We start from the raw sequence: 15,297 nt of genomic DNA, 5'->3' as shown, positions 1-15,297 counted from the left end.
TTGGAATGGGTTCCAAATTGATTGTAGTTTATTGTAGTGGCAAGAAAATTCTTTATTTGCGTTGTTTTATCTCAAATTATTGAAAGAAGGTCACAATAACAAGATTTTAAAAAATAAATAACACTTGTTCAAAAACTACAAACGATGCCAATAAATGTAGTATAGGTCAATTTTTTGTAGTCTTATTAGTTACTTAGAAAACATCATTGATATCGTTCGAAGTTAAAAATATAAACAATAATTTGGAAAATCCAAAAGTGCACGCCTCATAATTTTTTTTTAATAATTAATTATTTATTAATTATTATTTTTGTTTATTTAATAACAATTAAACCACATCGAATCAGACCCTGAAAAATGAAAGGGTTCTATTCCTGAGCATACTCAAGCGTAAGAGAAAAAAAAAGACTCGATTAGTAAAGTATTTCGGTCGCTATCGTGTTAACAAGAAAAAGGATCCGCACATACAGACACACGGACGTCCAAGACAGAACTTTTTTAAACTGTTTTTTAACTAGTTTAAATAACAAAAATGACATCAAAAATATCATGAATGTTAAAAATAGTGTTTTTTCTTAATATGTGTGTGTATGTATTATCTTACAAGTGCAATGTATGATACATAAAGACATTTTAAGTTTGAAAAATCAGATGTTTTGCGCGAAGTGACAGTAGTACCCACCTCAACGCTTCGCTTATGAGGCGTGCAATAGCGTGTTGATTAGTTTTGGAATGGGTTCCAAATTGATTGTAGTTTATTGTAGTGGCAAGAAAATTCTTTATTTGCGTTGTTTTATCTCAAATTATTGCAAAAAGGTCACAATAACAAGATTTTAAAAAATAAATAACACTTGTTCAAAAACTACAAACGATGCCAATAAATGTAGTATAGGTCAATTTTTTGTAGTCTTATTAGTTACTTAGAAAACATCATTGATATCGTTCGAAGTAAAAAATATAAATAATAGCGTGTTGATTAGTTTTGGAATGGGTTCCAAATTGATTGTAGTTTATTGTAGTGGCAAGAAAATTCTTTATTTGCGTTGTTTTATCTCAAATTATTGCAAGAAGGTCACAATAACAAGATTTTAAAAAATAAATAACACTTGTTCAAAAACTACAAACGATGCCAATAAATGTAGTATAGGTCAATTTTTTGTAGTCTTATTAGTTACTTAGAAAACATCATTGATATCGTTCGAAGTAAAAAATATAAATAATAGCGTGTTGATTAGTTTTGGAATGGGTTCCAAATTGATTGTAGTTTATTGTAGTGGCAAGAAAATTCTTTATTTGCGTTGTTTTATCTCAAATTATTGCAAGAAGGTCACAATAACAAGATTTTAAAAAATAAATAACACTTGTTCAAAAACTACAAACGATGCCAATAAATGTAGTATAGATCAATTTTTTGTAGTCTTATTAGTTACTTAGAAAACATCATTGATATCGTTCGAAGTAAAAAATATAAATAATAGCGTGTTGATTAGTTTTGGAATGGGTTCCAAATTGATTGTTGTTTATTGTAGTGGCAAGAAAATTTTTTATTTGCGTTGTTTCATCTCAAATTATTGCAAGAAGGTCACAATAACGAGATTTTAAAAAATAAATAACACTTGTTCAAAAACTACAAACAATGTAGTTGATTGTAGCTAAACTCATATGTTTGTAGTGGCTGCTGAACCCCTGTAAGCAATAAAAAACAAAAAATTTAGTGTTCAATAAGTTAATATATTCAAAACAATTATGAGCCTTGGATTTCGTGTCGTTTGTAGTTTTAGAAAAAAAAAAATTCATGCTCATACATACATCTTCGCACACATGCGTGTTTGTGTATGCGTGTGGGAGTTTCGTAATTTAGTGTACATTAAATTGCACATGATATATGTTAAAAAAAAAAAAAAGAGTTGGATATCTTTAATGTTCAGTAGTTTGCTGTTCAATGTTACAAAGTCACTTAATAATCCGAAACTGCTGAGACGACAAAAGTAATTAAAATGAAATAATGGATAAATTCCATCCGAAACGAAAAAAAACTCAAAATAGTGCAATATAAAAAATTGGAATTAATATTGTCATTTATCGTTTATTGTAGTACTGGTAAAATAATTTATCCTCTAAAATAACTTCAAGAAAAATCAGATAAAACTAGCCAAATTGTAGTGGTATAATAAAATGACACTGGCATAAAAACTACAAACGATATGAACAATTGTCACAGTACCTTTATATTTGTATGTCTTGCTTATTACTGATTATAAGTGCGAATGAATAAATCTACTTAGTGTTTGATAGAGTGATACATTGAAAATAGAAAAGGAAATCGTTCGTAGTTTCACAGTTTGTCTTCCGACAGCATACCTTTATATGTATATGGACATAACCGATTAAATATAAGCGTGCGTACACAAGTTTACAGTTACTATAGTGCCTACAGTAAATGTAGCATCGATTATACCTCAAAATATAAATTCAAAATCGTTGGACTTAGGACGTTGGACGTTGGAATTTATCCATTATTTCATTTTAATTACTTTTGTCGTCTCAGCAGTTTCGGATTATTAAGTGACTTTGTAACATTGAACAGCAAACTACTGAACATTAAAGATATCCAACTCTTTTTTTTTTAACATATATCATGTGCAATTTAATGTAAACTAAATTACGAAACTCCCACACGCATACACAAACACGCACGTGTGCGAAGATGTATGTATGAGCATGAATTTTTTTTTCTAAAACTACAAACGACACGAAATCCAAGGCTCATAATTGTTTTGAATATATTAACTTATTGAACACTAAATTTTTTGTTTTTTATTGCTTACAGGGGTTCAGCAGCCACTACAAACATATGAGTTTAGCTACAATCAACTACATTGTTTGTAGTTTTTGAACAAGTGTTATTTATTTTTTAAAATCTCGTTATTGTGACCTTCTTGCAATAATTTGAGATGAAACAACGCAAATAAAAAATTTTCTTGCCACTACAATAAACTACAATCAATTTGGAACCCATTCCAAAACTAATCAACACGCTATTATTTATATTTTTTACTTCGAACGATATCAATGATGTTTTCTAATTAACTAATAAGACTACAAAAAATTGACCTATACTACATTTATTGGCATCGTTTGTAGTTTTTGAACAAGTGTTATTTATTTTTTAAAATCTTGTTATTGTGACCTTCTTGCAATAATTTGAGATAAAACAACGCAAATAAAGAATTTTCTTGCCACTACAATAAACTACAATCAATTTGGAACCCATTCCAAAACTAATCAACACGCTATTATTTATATTTTTTACTTCGAACGATATCAATGATGTTTTCTAAGTAACTAATAAGACTACAAAAAATTGACCTATACTACATTTATTGGCATCGTTTGTAGTTTTTGAACAAGTGTTATTTATTTTTTAATATCTTGTTATTGTGACCTTCTTTCAATAATTTGAGATAAAACAACGCAAATAAAGAATTTTCTTGCCACTACAATAAACTACAATCAATTTGGAACCCATTCCAAAACTAATCAACACGCTATTATTTATATTTTTTACTTCGAACGATATCAATGATGTTTTCTAAGTAACTAATAAGACTACAAAAAATTGACCTATACTACATTTATTAGCATCGTTTGTAGGTAAAATAGGCTGAAAAAAAGTAAGGTTTTTTCTAAAGCGGGTTCCAGCGTGACGGAGCTAGTACGTTCACCTGGTCGTTACCTAGTAAACTTACTAGTTATAGATACTTGATATAGCTATACTTATAATCGACAGGTGTAGCTTTACGAGTATAAATATATTTTTTGTCAAGTTCCTCTTTAGCGAAAAGGCACAGTATAAATAGGGAGTATCTGTACTGTTTGTATCTGCTATTCTATTTACTGTGGTATCTGTTTACCGTCATGGTAAGGGGTTGGATGGATTTTAGCTCGAGGGGTGTCATTAGATTCGTCTGATTTGTGAGTGACAGTGGGCATATAGACTGGGGTAGAAGCCTTTGAAAATAATGAAAAGATAAAAAAAATCGCAGTCGGATGAAACCCATTAGAAAAGGAGGGGAATATGATAAAAATGTTAGGAAAAATAAATTACGGTCAATCCAAGTTCGGGAAACGGGAGGGGGGAGCTTTTAAGAGAAAAAAATGTTTTCTCTCGATTTCCGACAAAACTACAAGTCCTATAGAAAAAAGTTCAATGGCAAAGTTGTAGGTAATTAAAAGTTCTACAACTTTTGTATTCACAATTTTTTCACATAACCCAAAAATTTTGGTGAAAAATTCAAAAAACCAAGTTTTTGGTCTTTTATTTCTATCTACTTCAAAATTTATTTTTTTTCTACAAAATTTGGTGGAAACTTACTTTATTATGTCTCAAATACACTGTAATTTATTTGATTGAAAATATTAATTTTTTCGCCTTATTTTGAATTAATACCAAAAAAACAACCTAATTTTCAATCGAAATGTCACCCGTCAAAATATCAGCTTTTTTCAAAAACTTGGGGTGCCTTTTATTCATTGAAATCTCTACTTTCATATGGTGTAAAAAAAATAAACACCACCATAGTAAATGTTCTCAGGAAATGCATACAAACAGTCTGAAAATTAGCTTTTACTAAATCAGGCACACATCTTGAACTCTATATCTTCTCTTGTATCGGCTTTTCGGTAATATTTCAAAAGAAAAATAATTATCTGTTCTAAGTTTAATATTTTACAGCATATTCAAAAGCAAAATGATGTCGATAAAAACATTTCAGGTAGTTCGAGAAGTGTGCCTGATTTAGTAAAAGCTAATTTTCAGACTGTTTGTATGCATTTCCTGAGAACATTTACTATGGTGGTGTTTATTTTTTTTACACCATATGAAAGTAGAGATTTCAATGAATAAAAGGCACCCCAAGTTTTTGAAAAAAGCTGATATTTTGACGGGTGACTTTTCGATTGAAAATTAGGTTGTTTTTTTGGTATTAATTCAAAATAAGGCGAAAAAATAAATATTTTCAATCAAATAAATTACAGTGTATTTGGGACATAATAAAGTAAGTTTCCACCAAATTTCGTAGAAAAAAAATAAATTTTGAAGTAGATAGAAATAAAAGACCAAAAACTTGGTTTTTTGAATTTTTCACCTAAATTTTTAGGTTATGTGAAAAAATTGTGAATACAAAAGTTGTAGAACTTTTAATTACCTACAACTTTGCCATTGAACTTTTTTCTATAGGACTTGTAGTTTTGTCGGAAATCGAGAGAAACCATTTTTTTCTCTTAAAAGCTCCCCCCTCCCGCTTCCCGAACTCGGATTGACCGTAATTTATTTTTCCTTACATTTTTATCATATTCCCCTCCTTTTCTAATGGGTTTCATCCGACTGCGATTTTTTTTTGTTTCAAAAATTATCTACTCTAGTCTAATAATATAAAATTCAAAATGGCGGACCTTTGCTGTGTTTCTATTTTTTAAATCTATCAAGTACTACCAACATAATGAATTTAGAACGGTTTATTATACAAAATGTGTGTTGCAATAAATGGTTATTTCTTTCCTTCAAAAGATGGTTCACTTCTTTGAATATAATATAACATATCAATTACAAGTTAAACAAACTATTATATACAAGGTCTAGCAAATAATATACTTAATTGGAAGTATTGTATTTCAAGACAGGTGCAATACTTTCCACGCAAGCGATAGTAAATATATTAAAGAAAACATTTGCCTGGCTTGTTCTAACTTTACTTTTAATTACGACTAAACTTTAGATACCAAAATATATTAAGTTAATAAAATATTGTTTGAATAACATATAGCAACTTAAATATATTTTAACATCATAATCATTGTACTTACATTAAATATTTCGATACCTTTTGCCTACTTCTTGATTACGGGACTCGTTTTATAAAAAAAAATACATGAGCCAAAAAAAATCAATTAGATACAAGGGCAATCGCGACTGAAGCATGATTAAAAAAATGAAATCAATTAATTTTACATAGAAAAGAAAGTATAGTGTGTATAATAGGTATAGATATTATATTATACAAAATGAAAATTTACGGTTGGTAATATACGTAGTATATTATATTAGTCTGTGGTTATAATAACATACATATTTATCGCAACAATAACCAGCTACTTGAGCTTGTACTCAAGTAAGTATAAACTAAAAACTTTATATTAATTTAATTAAGTACCATTCAACTTTAACATTTATAAAACACTTCTTTTGAATGTGGGTTTGAATAGTTATTATAAATAGAAATAATTTACCATTGGAATAAGAATAAAACTTCTCTAAAGCTACATACATAATATACCTACATCCACACCATAATATTATAAATGCGAAAGCGCTGCGCTGTCTGACTGTCTGTTACTCAATCACGCCTAAACTACTGAACCAATTTTCATGAAATTCGGTATGGAGATATTTTGATATCCGAGAAAGGACATAGCATATAACTTGTTTGTATCAAACATGCATTATGTATTTTTATAGCCTGTATGTAGTAATTGGAATTCATAAAATTTAATCATCTATTGTTAAGGTTATGGCATTTTTATGGAGTTGTTATTAATAGGTACATACATAAATATTAGGGCCAATTAGATACAATACAGCTTATTAAAACTAGATGAACTTGCGATCTATTGAATAAACAATAAGCAACTAACCTACCTACCCGCATAAAAAATTTCTACGAAATTTAATTAACAGAAACATCTAACATAGGATTTTTTAAGGTATTATACGATGAAAAACTAAATAAAACAAAATGTAAGTAATTAGTCTCGAAAAAAAGTATTTTAATTCAAAATATGGAGAAAAGGATAAAAAGATACATTTCCTACTAATATTATTAATGTGAAAGTTTGTGAGGGTGTGTGTGTGTTTATTACTCTTTCACGCAAATAATACTGAACCGATTACAATTAAATTTAGCACACATATAGAGGGTAACTTGGATTAACACATAGGATAGGTTTCATCCCGGAACTCCCACCGGAATGGGAACTATGCGGGATTTTCTTTCAAAACGCGGGCGAAACCGCGGGCGGAATGCTAGTTGAACAATATTTAAAACATACCTCAAGGGCGATATAACGAGGTACGTCACGAATATCCATATGAGCAGCAACAGTACGGCGGCGCGCTTCCATTTCGCCATGTACATCATAACGAAGCCATTGACGCCCTGCCCCGCAAACGGTTTCATCGTGAGTGTGGACGCACCATTATTGTTCGTTCTACCTGGAACAAATAATTTCTTTAATTTATTTATATAGCATGGATTATAAATATATGAATATGAAAACAACATTGGATCATGATCATGATTCGAACTTTGTTGGAAAAAAAATAAGGCTTGCACAGACTTATCTAAAATTGCGACTACGCGAAACAATAGCATTGCAATACCTAATTAGAATGGACAAATATGTAAAAAGGATAAACATAAGTACGATTACTGAACATAACGCATAAAAAACCCATTACATCAAATTTATCGGTATCCACATTTTGATCAATAAAATTAATTATTCACATAAATTAATTGAAAATTATGCAATCAAATTCAATAAAAACCTTCATTATTTTGCATTTAATGTACCGCTACATCGTTTAATACTAAGATGATTTATTTAACTGATGTAAGTTTATCTTTTAGAAATTAAAGACTTTAACGGATTTTAAACGCGATTTAATCATTATATTATTTTCCCGACGTTTCGAACACTTTACAGCGAGCGTGGTCACGGGGAGACGTGATTAAATCGCGTTTAAAATCCGTTAAAAAGTCTTTAATTTCTAAATGTATAATACTCGCGTAAAATCAAACACTAGAAAATACCAAGTTTATCTTCTTTAAAGACAATGAATCTGATATTGCAATTTAATCTACAAGAGTTTCATCCAAGCGTTCGAAGACATGCGACATCTGCCAACCCGCACTTGGCCATCGTGCTAGCTTATGGCCTGTATAGTGAGGTACGTAAAGCTGGCGATGAAAAATTAGCGAAATTAAAAAAAAACAACACCAGAATTTGTTGCTTATTTGTTGCTAATTAGTTGCTATAATGACGATTTTGTTGCTCAACCCGTTCGCTGAAAATCAGCAACAGTTCTAGCTTAACGTTAAGGTAGCGTGCAGAAATCGGAAAAAGGGATGGATCGTTCCAAAAATGCAGATGAATTTGTTGCTAATTTGTTGCTGCATAAAAACAGTGAAAATTTTAAATTTTTTTCATTGGCGCCAAAAATAACACTGGCCATGTCAACTTAATTGTCGATTTTCGGTAGTGAAACATAAAAAAAAATTTGTTGCTCCTCACATCGTTCACTGGCAAAGTGTACAGAGCCAGCAACAAAATAGAAACCGGAAGTAGAGTTAATTTTGAAACCGGTTTGCTAGAAAATCGTCCAAGCCAGCTTAACTGTCGATTTTCGGTAGTGAAACATAAAAAAAAAATTTGTTGCTCCTCACATCGTTCACCGGCACAGTGTACAGAGCCAGCAACAAAATAGAAACCGGAAGTAGAGTTAATTTTGAAACCGGTTTGCTAGAATATCGTCCTCGCCAGCTTAACTGTCGATTTTCGGTAGTGAAACATAAAAAAATAATTTGTTGCTCCTCACATCGTTCACTGGCACAGTGTACAGAGCCAGCAACAAAATAGAAACCGGAAGTAGAATTAATTTTGAAACCGGTTTGCTAGAAAATCGTCCACGCCAGCTTAACTGTCGATTTTCGGTAGTGAAACTTAAAAAAAAATTGTTGCTCCTCACATCGTTCACCGGCACAGTGTACAGAGCCAGCAACAAAATAGAAACCGGAAGTAGAGTTAATTTTGAAACCGGTTTGCTAGAAAATCGTCCACGCCAGCTTAACTGTCGATTTTCGGTAGTGAAACATAAAAAAAAATTTGTTGCTCCTCACATCGTTCACTGGCACAGTGTACAGAGCCAGCAACAAAATAGAAACCGGAAGTAGAGTTAATTTTGAAACCGGTTTGCTAAAAAATCGTCCACGCCAGCTTAACTGTCGATTTTCGGTAGTGAAACTTAAAAAAAAAATTTGTTGCTCCTCACATCGTTCACTGGCACAGTGTACAGAGCCAGCAACAAAATAGAAACCGGAAGTAGAGTTAATTTTGAAACCGGTTTGCTAGAAAATCGTCCACGCCAGCTTAACTGTCGATTTTCGGTAGTGAAACATAAAAAAAAATTTGTTGCTCCTCACATCGTTCACCGGCACAGTGTACAGAGCCAGCAACAAAATAGAAACCGGAGGTAGAGTTAATTTTGAAACCGGTTTGCTAGAAAATCGTCCACGCCAGCTTAACTGTCGATTTTCGGTAGTGAAACATAAAAAAATAATTTGTTGCTCCTCACATCGTTCACTGGCACAGTGTACAGAGCCAGCAACAAAATAGAAACCGGAAGTAGAGTTAATTTTGAAACCGGTTTGCTAGAATATCGTCCACGCCAGCTTAACTGTCGATTTTCGGTAGTGAAACATAAAAAAATAATTTGTTGCTCCTCACATCGTTCACTGGCACAGTGTACAGAGCCAACAACAAAATAGAAACCGGAAGTAGAGTTAATTTTGAAACCGGTTTGCTAGAAAATCATCCACGCCAGCTTAACTGTCGATTTTCGGTAGTGAAACTTAAAAAAAAAAATTGTTGCTCCTCACATCGTTCACCGGCACAGTGTACAGAGCCAGCAACAAAATAGAAACCGGAAGTAGAGTTCATTTTGAAACCGGTTTGCTAGAAAATCGTCCACGCCAGCTTAACTGTCGATTTTCGGTAGTGAAACATAAAAAAATAATTTGTTGCTCCTCACATCGTTCACTGGCACAGTGTACAGAGCCAGCAACAAAATAGAAACCGGAAGTAGAGTTAATTTTGAAACCGGCAAAAATCGACAGTTAAGCTGGCGTGGACGATTTTCTAGCAAACCGGTTTCAAAATTAACTCTACCTCCGGTTTCTATTTTGTTGCTGGCTCTGTACACTGTGCCGGTGAACGATGTGAGGAGCAACAAATTTTTTTTTATGTTTCACTACCGAAAATCGACAGTTAAGCTGGCGTGGACGATTTTCTAGCAAACCGGTTTCAAAATTAACTCTACTTCCGGTTTCTATTTTGTTGCTAGCTCTGTACACTGTGCCAGTGAACGATGTGAGGAGCAACAAATTTTTTTTTTAAGTTTCACTACCGAAAATCGACAGTTAAGCTGGCGTGGATGATTTTCTAGCAAACCGGTTTCAAAATTAACTCTACTTCCGGTTTCTATTTTGTTGCTGGCTCTGTACACTGTGCCGGTGAACGATGTGAGGAGCAACAAATTTTTTTTATGTTTCACTACCGAAAATCGATAGTTAAGCTGGCGTGGACGATTTTCTAGCAAACCGGTTTCAAAATTAACTCTACCTCCGGTTTCTATTTTGTTGCTGGCTCTGTACACTGTGCCAGTGAACGATGTGAGGAGCAACAAATTTTTTTTAGTTTTACTACCAAAAATCGACAGTTAAGCTGGCGTGGACGATTTTCTAGCAAACCGGTTTCAAAATTAACTCTACCTCCGGTTTCTATTTTGTTGCTGGCTCTGTACACTGTGCCAGTGAACGATGTGAGGAGCAACAAATTTTTTTTTTAAGTTTCACTACCGAAAATCGACAGTTAAGCTGGCGTGGACGATTTTTTAGCAAACCGGTTTCAAAATTAACTCTACTTCCGGTTTCTATTTTGTTGCTGGCTCTGTACACTGTGCCGGTAAACGATGTGAGGAGCAACAATTTTTTTTTTATGTTTCACTACCGAAAATCGACAGTTAAGCTGGCGTGGACGATTTTCTAGCAAACCGGTTTCAAAATTAACTCTACTTCCGATTTCTATTTTGTTGCTGGCTCTGTACACTTTGCCAGTGAACGATGTGAGGAGCAACAAATTTTTTTTTATGTTTCACTACCGAAAATCGACAATTAAGTTGACATGGCCAGTGTTATTTTTGGCGCCAATGAAAAAAATTTAAAACTTTCACTGTTTTTATGCAGCAACAAATTAGCAACAAATTCATCTGCATTTTTGGAACGATCCATCCCTTTTTCCGATTTCTGCACGCTACCTTAACGTTAAGCTAGAACTGTTGCTGATTTTCAGCGAACGGGTTGAGCAACAAAATCGTCATTATAGCAACTAATTAGCAACAAATAAGCAACAAATTCTGGTGTTGTTTTTTTTTAATTTCGCTAATTTTTCATCGCCAGCTTTACGTACCTTGTATAGTGTATACTCATAGAAGGTCCGTGTCCCTATAGTGGGAACAAAGACTAATGATGGTGATGGATATGATATCGCACGCAAAAAAGCGTGCGTTCTAATATTATGATCATATACTAGAGGCTAATCTTATAATATAAAAATGAATCGCAAAATGTGTTGGTAAGCGCATAACTCGAGAACGGGTGAACCGATTTCGATAATTCTTTTTTTATTATATTCCTTGAAGTACCAGGATGGTTCTTATGTAGAGAAAACATAAATATGTACCACGGGCGAAGCCGGGGCGGACCGCTAGTTTATTTAATAAATAAATTAAATAAAGTTATAGCACATTGATTTTCAGCATGCGAGTGCGTCAAAGGAGTTGATGATGATCATAAATGTGACTAAGGATTGCACAAACCATAGCCGATAGATATCGAAACCATAGTCAGAATCTATTCGATGCAACAATGCAACCATGTTATGAATTATAACTATCGAGAGTTTTAAATAACTAACGAAAGATAGATCATAGAAGTAAGAATATATCATAAGACCGTGATACTTAACCATGAAAAACACATGAAAGTTATTGAATACGTTTAAGCAGATTACCGAAATTATCATATCCCAGACTTAAATCAATAGCCATTTATGTAAATAAGGTTTAAAAATAGACGAGTTTGAGTCACCTCACTTTCATTTGTGAATCCTTACTGTGAAGCACTTGGATTATGAACGGGTATTTTTACTAAAGGGTTTACAAGTCTAGTGCGTATCGTTAACAGAATGAGTCATAGGGTAGCAAATGTACCAAAAAATAATTATAATGAGTGATGAGGAAATTTTATAGACATTTTTAATGGGTCCTTTTCACAATCGAGAGCGTTGGCCAAACAAATAATCGTCAAAGTTTACCACAATTACTGCGATTATGAATACTGTATCTACAAAGACGGCCGATCGTAGACATTTAGGCGCTCTACACTATCGTGATTGCCTCTACTCGCCCAACGCTGCCGAGGGCCTATTAGGATTTTTTAAGTTTTAGAAAGAAAGAAAGAAAGAAAGAAACATTTATTCCAACACACACAACACACATATAAAATAGCATTGTAAATTTTAAATAATATGTAATAGAAGACATAAATATATGTGTGGTTGCATGCGCTAAAAAAGGAAGCCACTCAGGATACCTGAGGCATAATACCTCAGCACTGATTTTCAGTGACCCCTTATGACATCCAGAATGTCAGCCGCTTTAAGTACTGGATAATAATAATAAATAAGGACAAAGTTATCACTTAACAAATATAATTCGTGGAGTACACAAATAAGATACCATAATGCTTTAATGAATACGCTAATATTTTAATAAATAAATAATAATTTTTCACTTTTCATCATCATTAAGTCCAAGACAAAGACCGCCAGAAATAATTAGTATTGACTTCTATTTCACAGGACGTAACAAATAATAGATAGCACTTTATTAGCAAAACATCTTATCTTAATACTATTATAAAGGCGAAAGTTTGTATGGATGTTTGTTCTCTTTCACGTAAAAACTACTGAACCGATTACAATTAAATTTAGCACACATATAGAGGGTAACTTGGATTAACACATAGGATAGGTTTTATCCCGGAAATCAAACGGGAACGGGAACTATGCGGGTTTTCCTTTGAAAACGCGGGCGAAGCCGCGGGCGGAAATCTAGTATAGTTATACATCTGGTTATACATGCGTTTATACTAGTAAGGTTTAATTCCACTCGTTAACGTGACACGCATCAATAAAACGCGATAACTAGCGACACTTACATACATCAGTGATCTGATGCATACTTACGAGAAAAACACTTGAAATATTTCCGATTATTTATGACTTCCATTAGGTATGTGCTTGAAATTAAATTATATCATGAGTAAAGAGGAGCATTTAATAAAGGTAATCTATACTTAATACTTATATCATAGTATTATAATATTATTATCTGTGCTTATATTATACAGCTGAAGAGTTTGTTTGTTTGAACGCGGAACAATGGGTCCAATTTGAACTAAAAAATTATTGCACAGTTAAATAGGCCATATATCGAGGAAGGCTATATATATCGTCATGCTAAGACCAATAGGAGCGAAGCAATGCTGCAGGTAAAACCGCGGGGCAATCCTAGTTGGTAATCTATAAAACTTATCTTCACGAGTGCTATTTTGGGCTTTATTCGTATAATCTAATTTGACTTCCTGTATAGCATCTTCGTCTATTTATATTTATACATGCTTGAAAAAATATTTAAAGCATAAAATAATAATGAACATAAATAGGCATGACGAAAGATTTTGAAATCCTCTTCCATAATGTGTGTATACGTTTATTATACAAGAAAAACCCTATATTTCGGTAATATACTTAAATTTAACGAAGATAAAAGCCATTTTCCAAAAAATATTTATTAACTGTGCCAAAACAGTTCGCAGGTGTCATGGCGTAGGCGTGACGTCATACTTTGGTAAATACGTAATTATTTGTACGCATTGCGAAGAAAATTAAAAAAATATTTATTTAATATGTGTTATAGAAACGAATTTCAAAGTTTATAAGTGGTGTGCAGTATTGCAGTGTGAATCCACATAAAAAGAATGCTCAAAAATGTGTTAGTAATTATTTTAAGCGAGAAAATAATAAGAAATGATTGTATAAAGTTGGCGCGGAGAACCCCGAACCATGAATTCGTGAGTCGATAAAGCATACGTGAAACAATAGAAAATAAATAAAAATGCGTATTCTCAACATATTCTTATCAACAAAAAACATCTGACGTGAGTTGTTTACTTAAGCGTGACGTCACGCGTGTTTTAGTCAAAATGGCCAACTGCAGTATTTCAATGTTTTATTTTATTGATAATCTCATTAATCTTAATGTTTTTAAATTTCTAAGTCACTATATGTAATTTATCTATTATACATTTTCCCTTAAAAACACGAATACGATCATTTATGGATACTGTCGTCATGCCTATTATATGGATAAGTTATTTTACTGAATCCCAAACTCGTTTATACCAATGCAATGCAATGATTCATAACTTCTTATTTATATCAACAAAAACAAGCTTAAAAAATTGCATACAAACAATACACAACCAGTCTACCATAAAAGATCGTCCAGCCTTAAACGAAAAGATTTTAATGAAACCTCCATAGACAAAAAGGCCTGTCCTAGCCACAGACACTTTAAAAAGTTAGAAAACTTGTCCGTCTGTGGACAACTGAAACCGCTTTTTTTAATCTGTGCTGCAGTGCAGTGGGGAGGCTTTGTTCGATGTCCATAAACGTCTATAGTCTATACCGTCGACCCACTTGTCGTATAATGGAACGTAAAACACAAGGCATATGAGCTACATAGTCTCGTCGTGATACCACAGGTGATACATTGTTTTCAATGCAACATTTAATCCATTAACAGGAGAGCTTTTTCAATTAAAATTTATTAAATTTTAAACTTTACACAGTTTTATTAAGACATGGGTTTAATTTTAATTTATACTAGTAACATAAAGCCATAAAGCTAAAAGATTGAAAAGAAAGAAACAAACAAATTGTTTGTTAGAACGCACAATTTCAGGGACTACTGAACCGATTTCAAAATTCTTTCACCGTTGGATATGTACGCAGTACGTGATCCCTGGTATAATATGTACCACGAACGAAGCCGGAGCGAAACGCTAGTCCAACATAAATATGTACTTTTATAAGTCTAAATAGAAAGATAGAAAAATTAATGAATTATGCGGGTAATTAGAAGTGATTAATGCTACAATAGCCAAGTTCTTAATTATTGCTACCGTTAAAAGAAACATAAGAAAATGCTTCCAATGTTTACTAATTATTATCAGCAGTTTACGGTTTACTGAACAGTCACGGAATGTTTTTGTATCGAAAACATAGACTATAAATAATTGTCCTAGGTAAAGACAATTATAGTCAGAGAGCTGGAAT

At 32.6% G+C, this 15,297-nt stretch overlaps 1 protein-coding gene across 3 annotated transcripts in view; it reads right to left on the bottom strand.

Moving 5' to 3' along the window:
- Positions 1–15,297, bottom strand: part of FucT6 (alpha-(1,6)-fucosyltransferase 8) — a 43,426-nt gene that overhangs the window by 20,909 nt on the left and 7,220 nt on the right. For 2 of the 3 annotated variants that reach the window (XM_089697554.1, XM_089697555.1), the window contains exon 2: positions 7,108–7,270. In XM_089697554.1, the coding sequence (XP_089553680.1) occupies positions 7,108–7,235 (128 nt within the window). In that variant the 5' untranslated portion in view covers positions 7,236–7,270. The remainder of the gene's footprint in view (positions 1–7,107; positions 7,271–15,297) is intronic. The other variant, XM_089697556.1, reaches the window with a different exon arrangement.

This window comes from Colias philodice, chromosome 7 (genome assembly GCF_061535455.1).
Source record: "Colias philodice isolate Cphi_HAF_F1 chromosome 7, ilColPhil1 Martin Lab GWU primary, whole genome shotgun sequence".
Lineage (NCBI taxonomy): Eukaryota > Metazoa > Arthropoda > Insecta > Lepidoptera > Pieridae > Colias > Colias philodice.
This window is presented reverse-complemented; position numbering and strand designations above follow the sequence as displayed.